General features: G+C 42.4%; 1 protein-coding gene across 2 annotated transcripts; it reads right to left on the bottom strand.

The window, feature by feature from the left end:
• Nucleotides 1-465: 465 nt before the first annotated feature.
• LOC120959756 (E3 ubiquitin-protein ligase ariadne-1) lies at nt 466-12,170 on the bottom strand. 2 transcript variants are annotated; one of them, XM_049609951.1, is made up of 10 exons: nt 11,784-12,170; nt 10,422-11,347; nt 6,719-6,874; nt 6,575-6,631; nt 3,597-3,812; nt 3,133-3,408; nt 2,884-3,041; nt 2,678-2,801; nt 2,355-2,581; nt 466-2,280 (listed from the first exon to the last, which is right to left on the bottom strand). In XM_049609951.1, the coding sequence occupies exons 2-10, from the start codon at nt 10,623-10,625 to the stop codon at nt 2,199-2,201; spliced, it is 1,500 nt and encodes a 499-aa protein (XP_049465908.1). In that variant the 5' UTR covers nt 10,626-11,347; nt 11,784-12,170; the 3' UTR covers nt 466-2,198. The 2 variants fall into 2 exon arrangements, with proteins under 2 accessions (XP_049465908.1, XP_049465909.1); XM_049609952.1 differs by having other exon boundaries at nt 10,422-11,913; nt 12,032-12,170.
• Nucleotides 12,171-13,214: the final 1,044 nt, after the last annotated feature.

The raw sequence follows: 13,214 nt of genomic DNA, 5'->3' as shown, positions 1-13,214 counted from the left end.
TGCGTAATGAGAGTCACATGTCACAGTTTATGTACACTTTTGGAGGAAAAAGTATGCATTTTTTCTTGCTTTTTGCTTGCTTTGCTCAACTCCACCAATCGACAGCTCGCGCTTGGTTGCGTCACGAAACCAGACCTAACAACAACAGCTTTCCCTTTTCGTACAAAGGTTACGAAATCGAGTTAAAATGTTATTTTTGTTTATTCGTCTAAAGGGATTAACAAACCTATCAACCAATTTCAGAGAAAGAGAAACAGCCAGAAAAGAAAAAAATAAATTTAAGAAGTAATAAGTAGAAGTTTGTGGCAGCTATGCTGCAAGAAGGTGCTCACAAATCTAAGTTTAAAAGGTTGATACCGTCCTTCGCTAGTCAAAATTGAATCCAAAAGCGGTCCAAAACAAAACAAAAACACACACACAAAGGGACAAACAGAGGCAGAAAGAAAACGAAACGAAGCGTCCATCTCAGATTTGTACCACCTGTATATTTTATTATCACACTTTCACATGTTCCCCCCCACACTACTACTACACAACACCACTATCGGGGTAAGAGTATGCACGAGATGGCAGCTCTTCGTTTGGGGTTGATTTTTTTTTTTTGCAACAAATCCGAAACAGTTGTTGTCCCAGAGCAGCAGAATGGCAAGAAAACTATGTCCATACAATGGAGGAAAAAGGAACTAACTGATGAAGCATTTAAAGACAAAAATGGGGGGGGGGGAAACCTATCAAAACCATAAACAATATACGTAGGAGGATCACATGGACATGAAAGAGTAGTGTTTCGCCGTTACGTTTGTTTAATGTTAAAAAATTCGCTACACTAGCAATTATGGGTGATGAGAGAAAAACAAAAGCAAACAATCAAAACACACACCCGCGCACCACAATAGCTACAAGAAGCACGTTGTGTCTTGGCCCCAATAGCACACAGCAAAGTACAGATGCCCGTAAAATACTACAAAACAGAGGGTGGTGCATAACAAAGGACAACACGATTCTTCCTCTAATTCCGAGGGGATGCAAAGTTGGATGGTTCAGGGTAGCAGCCAGTTCTTGCACGAAAATAGGAGAAAAAGGAAAAAGGAAATTATAAAATGTAACGCCCCAGCTACATGACACGCACACGGCACCCTATATCACACACAACATATGAAAGCATACTCTCTGCTTCTCATTTCTCTTCCCTCTACCGCTCTTCTAGCCCCTTTGTGTGGCGAAGGTTACACCGATAACACAACAGTGGTTCGTTTTGTTTAGTGGGTCAAGGTTTGTTAACGTTTTTTTTTCTTTTTTTTTCTGTTTCCTATTTTTCTTTTTCCGTTTTCATACTGTTTAGTTTTGCAAATGTATGTGTGTGTGCAAAAGTATGATACAATCCTTCCAAGCAGCTCTGTGTGTGATTTTTTATATCGTTCTTTCGCTTGCGACTAGCCTAGGGCTTATAATGTTGTAACGGTTGCTTTCTAAAATAATTACGTGCATTTAGTAAAGACAACAAACCAAAACGAAGGGTTTCATGTTTTACAAAGCGCGCGCGCGCACACACAGACAAACACATATATCCAAATTGGTAAGTATAGGAAATCCTAACCGAGAATCAAAATCAAGAGTTCAAATGGGGGGGGGGGGGGGGGGGGACAGCTGAAAAAGGATATCTGCCTGCTACTAACTGTGTGTGCTAAGCTCTCTCTATCTCCCTTTCTCCCGTTCGTATCAGCGGTAGATAACAAAACCTACTTTTGGCTACCATCTTTTTTCGATTAATTTAAATGTGGCGCGATCGGGACTTTTCTCTCTCTCTCACACACACACACCAAGCAGAGCATCTATTTTGCTACAACACGAGCGACGGCGAAGACTCTTCTTTGCGTATGTGTGTGTGTGTGTGTTTGTTGGTTGAGGGGGCAGTTGAAATTGGTCGAATTGCTCTCGTCTCGCATTTCGGTTCTTACTAAGGTAAAGGCGTCCCGCTGCGCCGACACTACACCACATCGACCTCCCTCGACCACGTTCGACCGATGGGACCCCGAAGCGTTACGAGGGTTATAAATTATTAGTTGAACCACTAGTTATTAAGTCGAACGACGCGTTGCTTCAGATCCAACACTCTAATCGTTCACATTCAACACCACACACACGCACACACCACCATCATTCCGTCATATCTGCATCAGCATTCACGATCATGATCATCAGTTGGTGTACTCCCACCAATCCTTCTCGTAGCCTTCGTGCACGTGGTCCAGCAACACTTTCCGACGCTTCTCGCAGTATCTGGCCAACAGAAAGGATTAAAGGGTTATTAGTAACGAGCACCTTCAACAACGTCCGCTCTCGTTTGAGCTCACCTGTACTTATCCTGCACTTTCTGCTTAATGTCCGCCAAATTTTCCGACGTTATATCACGCTCCAAGTACTCGGACAGGGTTTCCGTCGCCGTTTCCAGATCCTTCTGGTTCTCCTCGAAGATCAGGGACTGATTATTCTTTCTAAGATAGTAGGCAAACACGTAAGTGCACATGAGTGTTTGACGACACTGGCAGAGAATGTCCACAGCTTTCTTCAGAAATTGGACCTACAATTGGAAGTTAAGGCGCGACACACGATTAGGAGCATTGATTTTTGGGAATTGGTTATACGAAAAAGCTCTATGTGGCGCTAACAGCAGTACCTCAATCCAAGACATGTTATGCTGCTGCATCTCCTCCATCTTCTCCTTGACGGCAGCGTACAGCTTGTGCTCAAACTTGAGCGACTGCATGTGGTTAATGTAGCGATTGTAATAATGGAGATATCTGTGGTAAAACAAAACGATGGAGATATTAAAGCGTCGTTTTAACGATATTCTTTCCATGAAAAGAGCAAAAACCACCCTACCTTGCCAGAGTGGAGCGCAGCTTCTCCTGCGCGTCACGTGCCGCACGGGCCTCATCCTCGTCGTACCGGTTGCAGTTGTACCAGGACGAACCGTGCGGTTCCCAAGATCCAAGACATACCCAACAGAAGTCATGTTTGCAATTTTGATTTTTGCATACCTAAATCAAGAGACAGAGCAAGAAAGACCCATTTGTAATTGTCACTTGTGTGGTATGTAAAACCTTCCCACGCGTACTACTACACCCTTACCATATGGTTACAGCCACCGTCCTTCTCGATTGTGACGTTACACTTCGGGCACTCCTTCGTGTTGGCGGCGATCCAGTTGGAAGTTTCCGAATCGTCGTCACACTTTTTGATCCACTTCTTCAGCAACCGGCACTGTACCGGGTCGTGCCAGTTTTCGCCACACTCGAAGCAGAACACGTGGTTGCACTTGCAGACAACCGGTCGCGGATCGACGTACTGCACCCGGATCGCGTACGTGCAGTCGGCCGACGGGCACCATCGTAACAATCGATTGCACTGCATTTTTATTAAAAAAAAGAGGAAGAAACAGAGATAGAGAGCATGAGACACGGGTCAGAGACATCGCTGAGTAGGGCGTTTGAAATTAGTAAACAACGCCTCGGTGATCGGTGATTAGTGCCGATGATGATGATGCTGATATTCATCTACAACACAACACAACACAGCGGGACGGTGGGTTTTACCTCCACGAAACTGTTGGTGATAAGGTGCTGGTATTTGAGCCGGACGCGCGGATCCTGCACCAGCCGCATCACCGTTACGTCATCGACCAGAATATCACATCCGTGGGCGGCACACGCTATCGACTGGCCGAGCCCCTCCTCGACGATCTTGGTGGTCAGGTACTCTTGCCAGCACTGCGTACAGAAACGGTGTCCGCATTCCAGACCGGTCATCATCTGTGAAAGTTTGGACAATTGATAGACATTAAATCATTAAAACCCTTTAAAAGAATATTCTCTCGTGCGCAGGAATTCCAAAAATAAGTTTAATAACAAAAACACGCAGTTTTCTTTGCACCTATCAAAAGATTACAAGTAAAGATTTGTGTCAACCAGACTACAGCGAATGGCAAAACTTGCACGAAAAATATTCACCAAACTCTGCTCGATTTTTCGTGGGAAACAGTTATTTTCACAGGAGTTTTAAAGCAGAAATAGTTCCATGGAACGTGAAGTATCAAATAAATAAACCAAGAGTAAAAATGTGTGCAAGTTCTATGAAACATATGAACGGCTAAGAGCCGCCATCTCGAAATCAAAGGGCCGCATGCGGCTCGCGAGCCGTACTTTGCGCGTTCGCTGCCTTAAGTAATACTGATATTGGGGCCTTTCACGATTCTTGTCAGCTTTTGTGTGTGGAGTTTGACAGTTGGCGGCTGAAATCATGTCAACACTGCATACAAAACCACACACAAAACTAGCCTGCAATTTTCAGTCTAGATTATTCTAGCCTTAGATAGAATTATGCTAGAATTAGATTCGAGTACCTGCTCGAAACAATGTCAAAACAAAGTCGTGGTTTTTTCATTCTCTCAAGGTGCAAAAAAATGAGATCAGGTGGAGGAATTTAGAATCAAAGTGTACATAGACCATGTGATCTCGTCCCATATAAAGTGAAATCTCTCTAAGGTGAATCTTCACGGCCAAGCTACACGTACCGGACAACGGACGATGCCATAAATTCGTTAACGGCAACTGTCAAATCCCCAACAAAATCGGCCCGCTGTGATCCGACGCGAATCTCTTGTTCCATGCGGTCCTACATTTTATGGCATCGTCCGATGACGTCCGATACGTGTAGCTTGGGCGTCAAGGGACCGTCAACTTTGAGATATATTCATGTTGAGGAAAACTAATGAAGTAGTTGCTATGAAATTTCCAAGAAACCACCAAAAAAACCTGGTATCCTTAAACCAATATTTTTGTGAACTGTTGTTGAAACATTTATCTTAGGGAATTTTGGCTGCCAAATCGCAAATGCAGCTTGAAGAACATTTGCCTTAGAGAGACATTCATCTTGAAGAGATACACAATATATGGAATATGACGGGACCGTTAAAATATTCATCTTAAAGAAACAATTCATCTTGAAGAGACTACAACTTAGAGAGATTTCACTGTAGTTTGACAACTATTTTATGAATCACAAAAACACCATTTGACAGAACGGATGAAGTTAATTTCCATAGACATTGGTGTCCTCATCGAAGATATTGTATCAAAACATAGATGAACGTTAAGTCGTTCAGATTTGATATAGCTTATAATTAGCAATATTTCACGTGTTTGAAGAACTTGTAGTGTGTATAATATAGATTTTAAGAGTGTTTTTTGTATTCGTCAAGTTGCCAGAAAACCTGTTCGAGCAAAAGTTTCCACCCGCCCTGTGAAAAAATGACATTTTAATTTGGTTATAAAAAACAGGCTATGAGACAACCTGGTCTACATAAACTTTTGAAATTTGTATGCAAGGATTGACAAATGGTTCCCACAATGTCGCCCAGCAGAAGCGATGAAAATAAACCTCCTAAAAACATACGCCTAGGGATAAGCCCATATGTATGTTATACCCACATTGATAGCTGCTCGAAAACTGCTATACAATTCAAACAGCTGACAGGCTGAAATTTGAACCTACTGTCTTTAAAGAGAAAAGGGCCCATTGATTGATTGGAACTGAAATTACAATTAACATTAATTTTACATGGCTGAATAATATCATAATCTTTCATACAGACTAAACATTTAGGGCTTGCAACTAAACGTGAAATACATATCATTATAGTTTAAAACAAATACAATTTGAGTTTTTAACTAGAAAGTTACAATTCAAATTCTTCTCATGTGATACAGCGTTCTTAAAAGATAAAAATTTGCCATTATTGAAAAAAATCTTCAATTTTGCCATGATTCTTTAAACTCGCTCGTTTGTACATTCCTTCACAATTGCATTCAGTTCATTGCAAAAATAGAACTTCTCGCATTGAATGATACCAAATGGTAGAAAAAAGCAAAAAAAACACAATTCCACCTCAATAAACAAAACATCAACCAATTCCAATTCCTCAGAATGGAATGCAACTCTCTGATGGCCTTGAAGCCGTCCCATCCTACAAAATCAAACGCACACACGATACAAAATTCACACCAGAAACGATCGCAGCGGGTGCCCCCGCCTGCGACCGCACTGACTTTTGGCTACATTCGGCACTGTTTTTGTTTTGCTACAGAACTTGCTGCAGCCGCAGCAGCGAGAGGTGTTTTTGGCAAAATGCACACTTAAGCTCTCAGTAGGGACGGGCAGGGGGGTGTTTAAATTTAACCACCCAGTGGACGGGCAACACACCGCAGGATGTGGTCGGAGTGTGTACATTCAAAATAAAACGCGCCAAACACCGTCGATCAACCACAGCACGCCAATCGTAATACTACGCCATAGAACTACGGTGTGGACCCAAACACACCGAGCTGGGTAGCTGCTGCTGGGGTGCGCTTGAAAGGGCAAGGAAGCGAAAGATTCACTTTCAAAGGGCACACACTGCAGCAGTACGTTCGTCCTGTTGGCGAAGATCACCGTGCCGCGGGATCAAAGGGTAAACATCCCCCTACTTGGGTGGGGCGAAAATCCAAAAAAAGGAAACAAAGAAACACGCGCTTACACTGGGAGGAAACGTTGAGTAGCAGATTTCACAATCCTCTGTTCTGGACTTTTTGATCTGCAAATAGAAAGAAGAAGTGAAAACGACGGTGAATGAAAATGGTCACTGTTGTGTTGGGGTGGAAAATTCTTTCCTCCCACCTACCTTTGGCTTGAGTGCTATACTTGGCTTTCGAAACGGATTGATCACGTGCGCATCCTTAAAAAGCTTATCCTGATCGCCATCGTAGAATCGTTCCATCAGCTTTTCCTTGTCCCATTTGAAATGGTTCAGCAGAATCCGGGTAATGGTGGCTGGGATCTGGATGGGGGTTGAAGTAGAAAAGAAAGATATATAATATTTGTATTAATTTAGGGTTTAAGAGCTTCATTTGGAGAAGCAAGATATGATATTTTGTAACATTCTATGATCGCGCTTAATTATTCCTTCCTGCAGTCCTATGCGCAGTTTGCTCCTCCTAAAGGCCCTTTACATCATTTCGATATGTTCCATTCCATTTCAATACTTTGTCTCACTTTGACCATTTCTAAATAAATTAAATCTTTGGGGCACACTATTCATGTTTGAATATGCGAAGTGTGCAAAAATTATTATTTTTAATAAGCAAATGAATCCAAATTTCTCATTTATTCCTTATTTAAATTTAATTTATAAAAATATAAATAATTTATAATTATCCCTAAACAAATTTAAATTGATTTAGAATCAAAACTAAAGACTGGAGCATTTGTTTGTTTAAAAGCGATGCATTTATGCAAAAAGGCTGTACAGATTAGATGTTCGAGAAAAGTATGCAATTTTATTAACTGTTTTAGGTAAAAGAAACGTAATTGTGTCCAAAAATGTAAGAAAAGAAAGTACCGGGAAAGGAAATTCCCTCCTAGAAACCTTTCAAAATTCTGTTTAATCTGGATGTAGGTCGCTAGAATTCTAGCTAATCTGGTTAGCATGTAGTTTGATAGGAGTTATTCGAATTTTAGATAGATTGTAATGAATTATAAATCGATAGAATGGTAACAAAGTTTTCAATGAAAATGTTCTTTAAAATAACATTGAAATGCTCATATTGGCTGTAAAGCACTTTACTAATTGGTTGAAAGTTGAGAAAATCAGTCACCTATTGCTTCATGTTTACTTCCCATTTAGGTATCAAGGTATGAAATGTACTCTCAACAGCATTTCCACTTTCAAACCTCCTCTATTATCAGTAACTTCAGCTTCTACCTATCCATTTTCTATTATGATTCAAATGATTTTGTTTAATTTTGCGACATACTATTGCTGCCGTTTCCCTAATCTATGATAGGCCGGTCACGCCAGAGTTTGAGGCTAACGTTTTTATAGTTCGTTTCATGGTTGGATTTTCCAAGCCACTTTCGAATGTAAACTAGAGTTGTGCCTTAAGAGCCAGAACTGTACGATTAATTCAATTTATCCTAAAGAACGAAAGAACGTGCTACCCGTCGAAATAAATATTGTTCTGGTCTGACAAATAATTTTCAAGATGTATTAAAGTAATTATATTCGTTTTGCTAAATAAACCATTTACCATATTTTCATTAACTGAAATGCACGAATGAATCGCGATTCACGTTCAGTTCGTCTAAATGAAACCCTAGCATGCAATGTTCAGCTTGATTTTCGCCACTTTAACGGTATTTTGCCATTGTTTTTTCACCGGGATTTAGAAGTCTCATATGATCAAAATTCATTCAAAACATTTTTAAAATTTATATTACATGGATGTTGATGCATTTTTTTTATATCAAAAGAGTACCAATTTGAAAATGATGAAGGTTTAGCTTTATACTTATGTGCCGTTTAAAGCGAAAATATGATTAAAATGCATCAAAAATGAATGTAATATTACAGGATTTTCCAAGTCAGTTTCTAATGTAAACATTGTTTTTGAACGCATGCAAAATGTTGTTCCACATCGATCTGGCATTTCATTTCCTTCATAATAATCTTTCATTTCTACAGCATGATTTTCAACACGTCTCAAGCTAGATTGAGTTTGACAGTTCTTTGTTAAGTGTGGATAATCATGTGTTGAAACTGGAATTTCATTTTGAAACAAATAAACCATTTGACAGCTGTTCAAAAACATCTTGAATGCGATGTATAACTATGTTTACATTCCAAACTGACTTAGAAAACCCTGTAATTTTGAAAATGGTTTGCACATCACGATGAAAGGAAAAAAAAACATGGCAATAGACCGTAGAAGTGTTTGAAAATCAAACTGAAGAATTAAAAAAATATAATGAGGAAAATGAAACGTGAAAAACAACGGTTTACACTCGAAAATGGCTTGGGGAAACCCCTGTATTGCTAACAGTTGCTTAACGATCATTTTAACACATTGTTATGCCACTTTTGATTATTAAATTAAGGCCATTGCTTATAATGTTCTGTTTTGACAAATACTTGTCCATAAAAGTGTCCGTCTTTTATTGTTTTTGCATTTTATTTTATTATTTTTAGACCCTTTGCATGTCTTCACTACATCATCAGCTAAAAGAAAGCAAGTCCTGATTCATACTCCCAAACATAATCCTTTGGTTGATCATCTATTTCGTTCACGTGTGTAATTCCTTATATGTGTGTGTTTTGTTTGCTTTTGCATGCTGCTGCAGCATTTTCTTTCCAGCGCAATGCACAATGCACAACAAAAACACACACGCAACTGTTCAGTACAGTGTGGGCCATGTGTTTATGTGTGTGGTATGGTAGTATACCCTCGTTTGAAAACACCTTGACCGTCGCGTGGGGGGGAGGGGGGAGGCCGTCGTCGTCATTCGTCTCACGAGCAGCACACGCACACGCGCATTTCCACACGCACAACCATCCCCCACCAGTGCGCCAACACACAACAGTGAAGTGGAGAAGGCAAAAAAAACCTAATACGCAAATTGTGTTGATGTCACACACACACTCATACACAGAGAGAAACAAAGACACAATACCAAAAACAAGCTCAGCTGACTCTCTACAGTGGAATGGGGGGAGTGGGGTATGTTGAATTTTGGGGGGTGCGCTTAAAATCATAACGCAATTATATCGAAATGACGAAATAATAGACCATACAGTGGTGCGGATTTCGCAGAATAATTACAGCGTAGACGGTTACGGGGCTAAGGGTGAGAGATGTTTATGCTTGGCCACCCCAACTCCCAAACAATTCATGTGACATGCGAACAAAGTTCTGGGGGTTGGTTGGGTGCGGTGGTGCTGGCAAGAAGAAGGTTTAATCATATGCACAAATGATTTTCCATAATGAGCACACCAAGGAGGACAGTTCGAGCGGGTGTTTTACGAGTGGGAGGGGCAGGGGCGATACGATACATACACACACACACACACACACACCCAAAAGTCGTACACAAAATGACCTAGATATGGGCGCGCGCACACAAAAACACAACACACAAGTTGACAGTTTGCTGGTGCTGCTGCTGCTGCTGCTGGTCCGTCCACTGACTCCGCACACAAAAGCCAAAACAAAGGAGGCGCACAGGGTGACACATAAACTTACACACAAAAATCGCAGCAGCAAACAAGTAGGCTGTCTTGTGTGTTGTGGAGCACAGGGGGCGAAAAAAGGTGTCACACACCTTCTGGCCACAGGCGCTGGCCACTCACAAGGATTTTCCTCAACCCTTTGCACACATACGCACACACACAAACACTCGAATAATGACCTCGAATTTTCTACGGCCCTGGGTGAACCGCACACACACACACACACACACACACACACACACACAGCCTCTTTGAGGGGGGTCAAACAGACGAACCCCTCCATTCCGCCCTTTGCGACCTTTCCCTCGCCTCAAAAACTCACCTCCACGACCGTGTTGACGTCCTTGATGCAGTCGACCATATGCTGGACGATCTCGTCCGTCGTCAGCACGTCGTACGGGTACTCGTCCGTCTCCTGGCCGCGGTCGCGCGGATTGTTGATATCGACGTCCATCGCGAAATCGTCGTCCCCGCTGGACACGTTGCCCGAGTCGTGCTCCTCGAAGCTTTCATCGTCGGAATCCATGTTCCCCGCGCTCGGTGGCACCTGAGACTTCCGCAGGGCCAAAGCACAACACAGCCGAGACCGTCAAGGCCTTCCTTCACTTCACTTCACAAAACGGCTGTGTGTTGTTGTTGTGACTGTTGTGACTGGCCTACACACACGCGCTTAGGTTGATGATCCGCCGTGCGTGTGTGCGTGTCTCTCTGTGTGTGTATTTACACGTAGCGCTTGAAACGAACTTGAATCCAACTCGCTAATTCGCGACCGCCAGAGGGGGAGGAAGGGAGAGTGATGATTGGTCACCAGATTCTTCACGCGCGTCACACTCACACTGTGCAGCTCCTTCCCGTTGACTGCGCGTTTTGCACGATTTGCTCACGGAAGTGGTTGATGTGTGTTGTGCAAATTTGTGATGCAGATCTTGGGACGATGGGTGGGCGGCGCTGCGGGTGAGCTTTTCCGTCTACTCTACGAGACACACACACACACACAAACTGCTTCTCCGCCCTGTAGACGGCCACACACCGTGTGTGTGTGTCACCTTCACACGCCTTTTTCACTTCGAATTTTCCAACACCACACTTTTCGCAGATCGGTGCCACACTGCCACGGCACACTGTGCTTCCTCCTCTTGTGCAGCACACCCTACACTACCTACACACACTGAGCGCGCACGTAGTGTGTGTGTGTTACGAATCAATTTTGGCTTCTCGTTCGCTCTCGCTACCTTCTTTTAGTTTTTTCTAAAGTGGGAATAATTAAGCAACCAAAAAAAACACTCCAAAACTTTACAAACGTGTGCGTGTGCGTGTGGGTATGTGGAGAAGGAACAACAATCTCCTTCCCGATGCGACGATGTACTTCGATTTGGCTGCAGTGACACCACGAAAAACCCCGAAATCTCGCTCGTCGATGGTAAAACGCAATCGAAATTTCAACACACAAACGCCACGGGATAGTGTGTGCGAGAGAGCGAGACAGAATGATCCTATCCTGCAGACGAACTACACGGAACAAATAAAAGCACACACACGCGATAGAAGGGTGCCCCAGAAAAACGACGTTCTCTGACGTTCCGTACGTGTGTGTGTGTGTTTTAGAGCGTACACACACACACCACTGGCGCACAGTGACAGCTGAACGTGTGTGTGTGTGCGCACACACCGTACCTTTACTCACACTGCTTAGCCCACGGGTCTTGCTGTAGTTTTACACGCACGCACACACACACTAGGTCACACGCACACACGGGGACAGTGTTGGTATGTTTTTTTTCACTTCCTCGAAACTTTTCTTCACCCCTGCTGTGCTGGAAAAAAACAATCGTTTCACTCGCTTGAGTACGTGTGGGGGGTGTTGGTGTTGGTACACGGTTGCAATTGCACGGTGCAGGTTTTCGGTTCGTCCGCAAACCAGCAAAAACCCACTGGCAAATGCTAATTTTGGTTGCGCCTTTCGCACACTCGCTCCGTTGTTTCTCTCTGTGCCTGTAGTTTTCTGGCTGGTGGTGCAACAAAAGTCAAACTGCAAAGATATTCGATCCCCGAGCGCTGGCTGTATAAACCGGACCGACGAGCGCCCCGTACAACATGGCGAGGGTTTTTGACTTTCGAATATCGCTGCATCTCGCTCATTTGCTCTACCCTTCTTTTACTTGCCGACAGTGCGCGTTTCAAAGTGAGCTTATGTGTTCGCCCCTCAAAACAGCCAAATTTACTTAAGCAGCCAACTTTGGCTAAAGATCGCTGCTTTAATTCGCCCTTTGCAGTAGAGAAATAGCATCAAAGATCCCTGTGGCTCTTTTAAATAGAGCTTAAGCAGAAAGCTGCCCCTGTTCAGGGGATTATTTTCCTTTGTGTTTTATTTTCAAGCAAGGCGTCATCAATACAATAAACAATCGTTTTAACACGAGTTGTTTTTTTTACTATGTGCATGTTTATTTTAAACTTTAAATGCTCTTGAGTTTCACATAATTTCACAAATTTTACTAAAAAAACCATAATTACTTAACTCCTTGTTCCTTCTTCAATTAACAAATCTAACTTTTGCTACAAACTCCAGAAAATTGACGGCGTTAGTCTTAGACACTTAGACAAGAGCCACCTTGTACCAAGTTCGGCACATCTTCTTAATAAGTCATTGAGTTCCATCGTGATCCATACACCCCAAGCGCCACAGATTAAGCTTAAACGACTGGAAAATTGAATATCCATAGAAAAAAAATGAAAGCTCCACAGCTTCATTGGTTTGATCAATAGATGGCGTATTACAACTCATCATTATATTGCTATCCTTTTCTTGCAATGTGTTTCAACAAGTTTCATCTTATCATGTAGCTTACTTAGTTTCATCTTATCACCTATATAGCCTTCTAACTTTCTGAGCAAAAATATATATGAATGGTCGTGTGGTCAGATACGTGGGTATCAACAACAACGACCATTACTCAAATCTCGCTTGCTTCAGTGCTGGTGGTTTCCGTTGGAGTTTAGTATTTAAACAATCGTATCGCCGTTCTAGTTCTAGCGATGCATAACTTCAATGCGAAACCATACAACAGTACAGAGGAAATGAGAAAGCTCTCCTCCAAGCGATGAAGCTCAACTGGTT

The sequence above is a fragment of the Anopheles coluzzii genome, chromosome 3 (assembly GCF_943734685.1).
Source record: "Anopheles coluzzii chromosome 3, AcolN3, whole genome shotgun sequence".
NCBI lineage: Eukaryota > Metazoa > Arthropoda > Insecta > Diptera > Culicidae > Anopheles > Anopheles coluzzii.
The sequence above is the reverse complement of the archived record's forward strand: the minus strand, read 5'-3'. Positions and strand labels throughout refer to the sequence as shown.

Bases quoted from the DNA above. Each gene is read 5' to 3' on its own strand.
- LOC120959756 (XM_049609951.1), bottom strand. From the start codon at position 10,625: ATGGATTCCGACGATGAAAGCTTCGAGGAGCACGACTCGGGCAACGTG. The intron at 3,813-6,574 runs GTAAGCGCGTGT...AAACTTTCACAG, and splicing joins ACTCAACGTTTCCTCCCAGT to ATGATGACCGGTCTGGAATG. The intron at 2,582-2,677 runs GTACTGCTGTTA...TTCCAATTGTAG, and splicing joins ATAACATGTCTTGGATTGAG to GTCCAATTTCTGAAGAAAGC.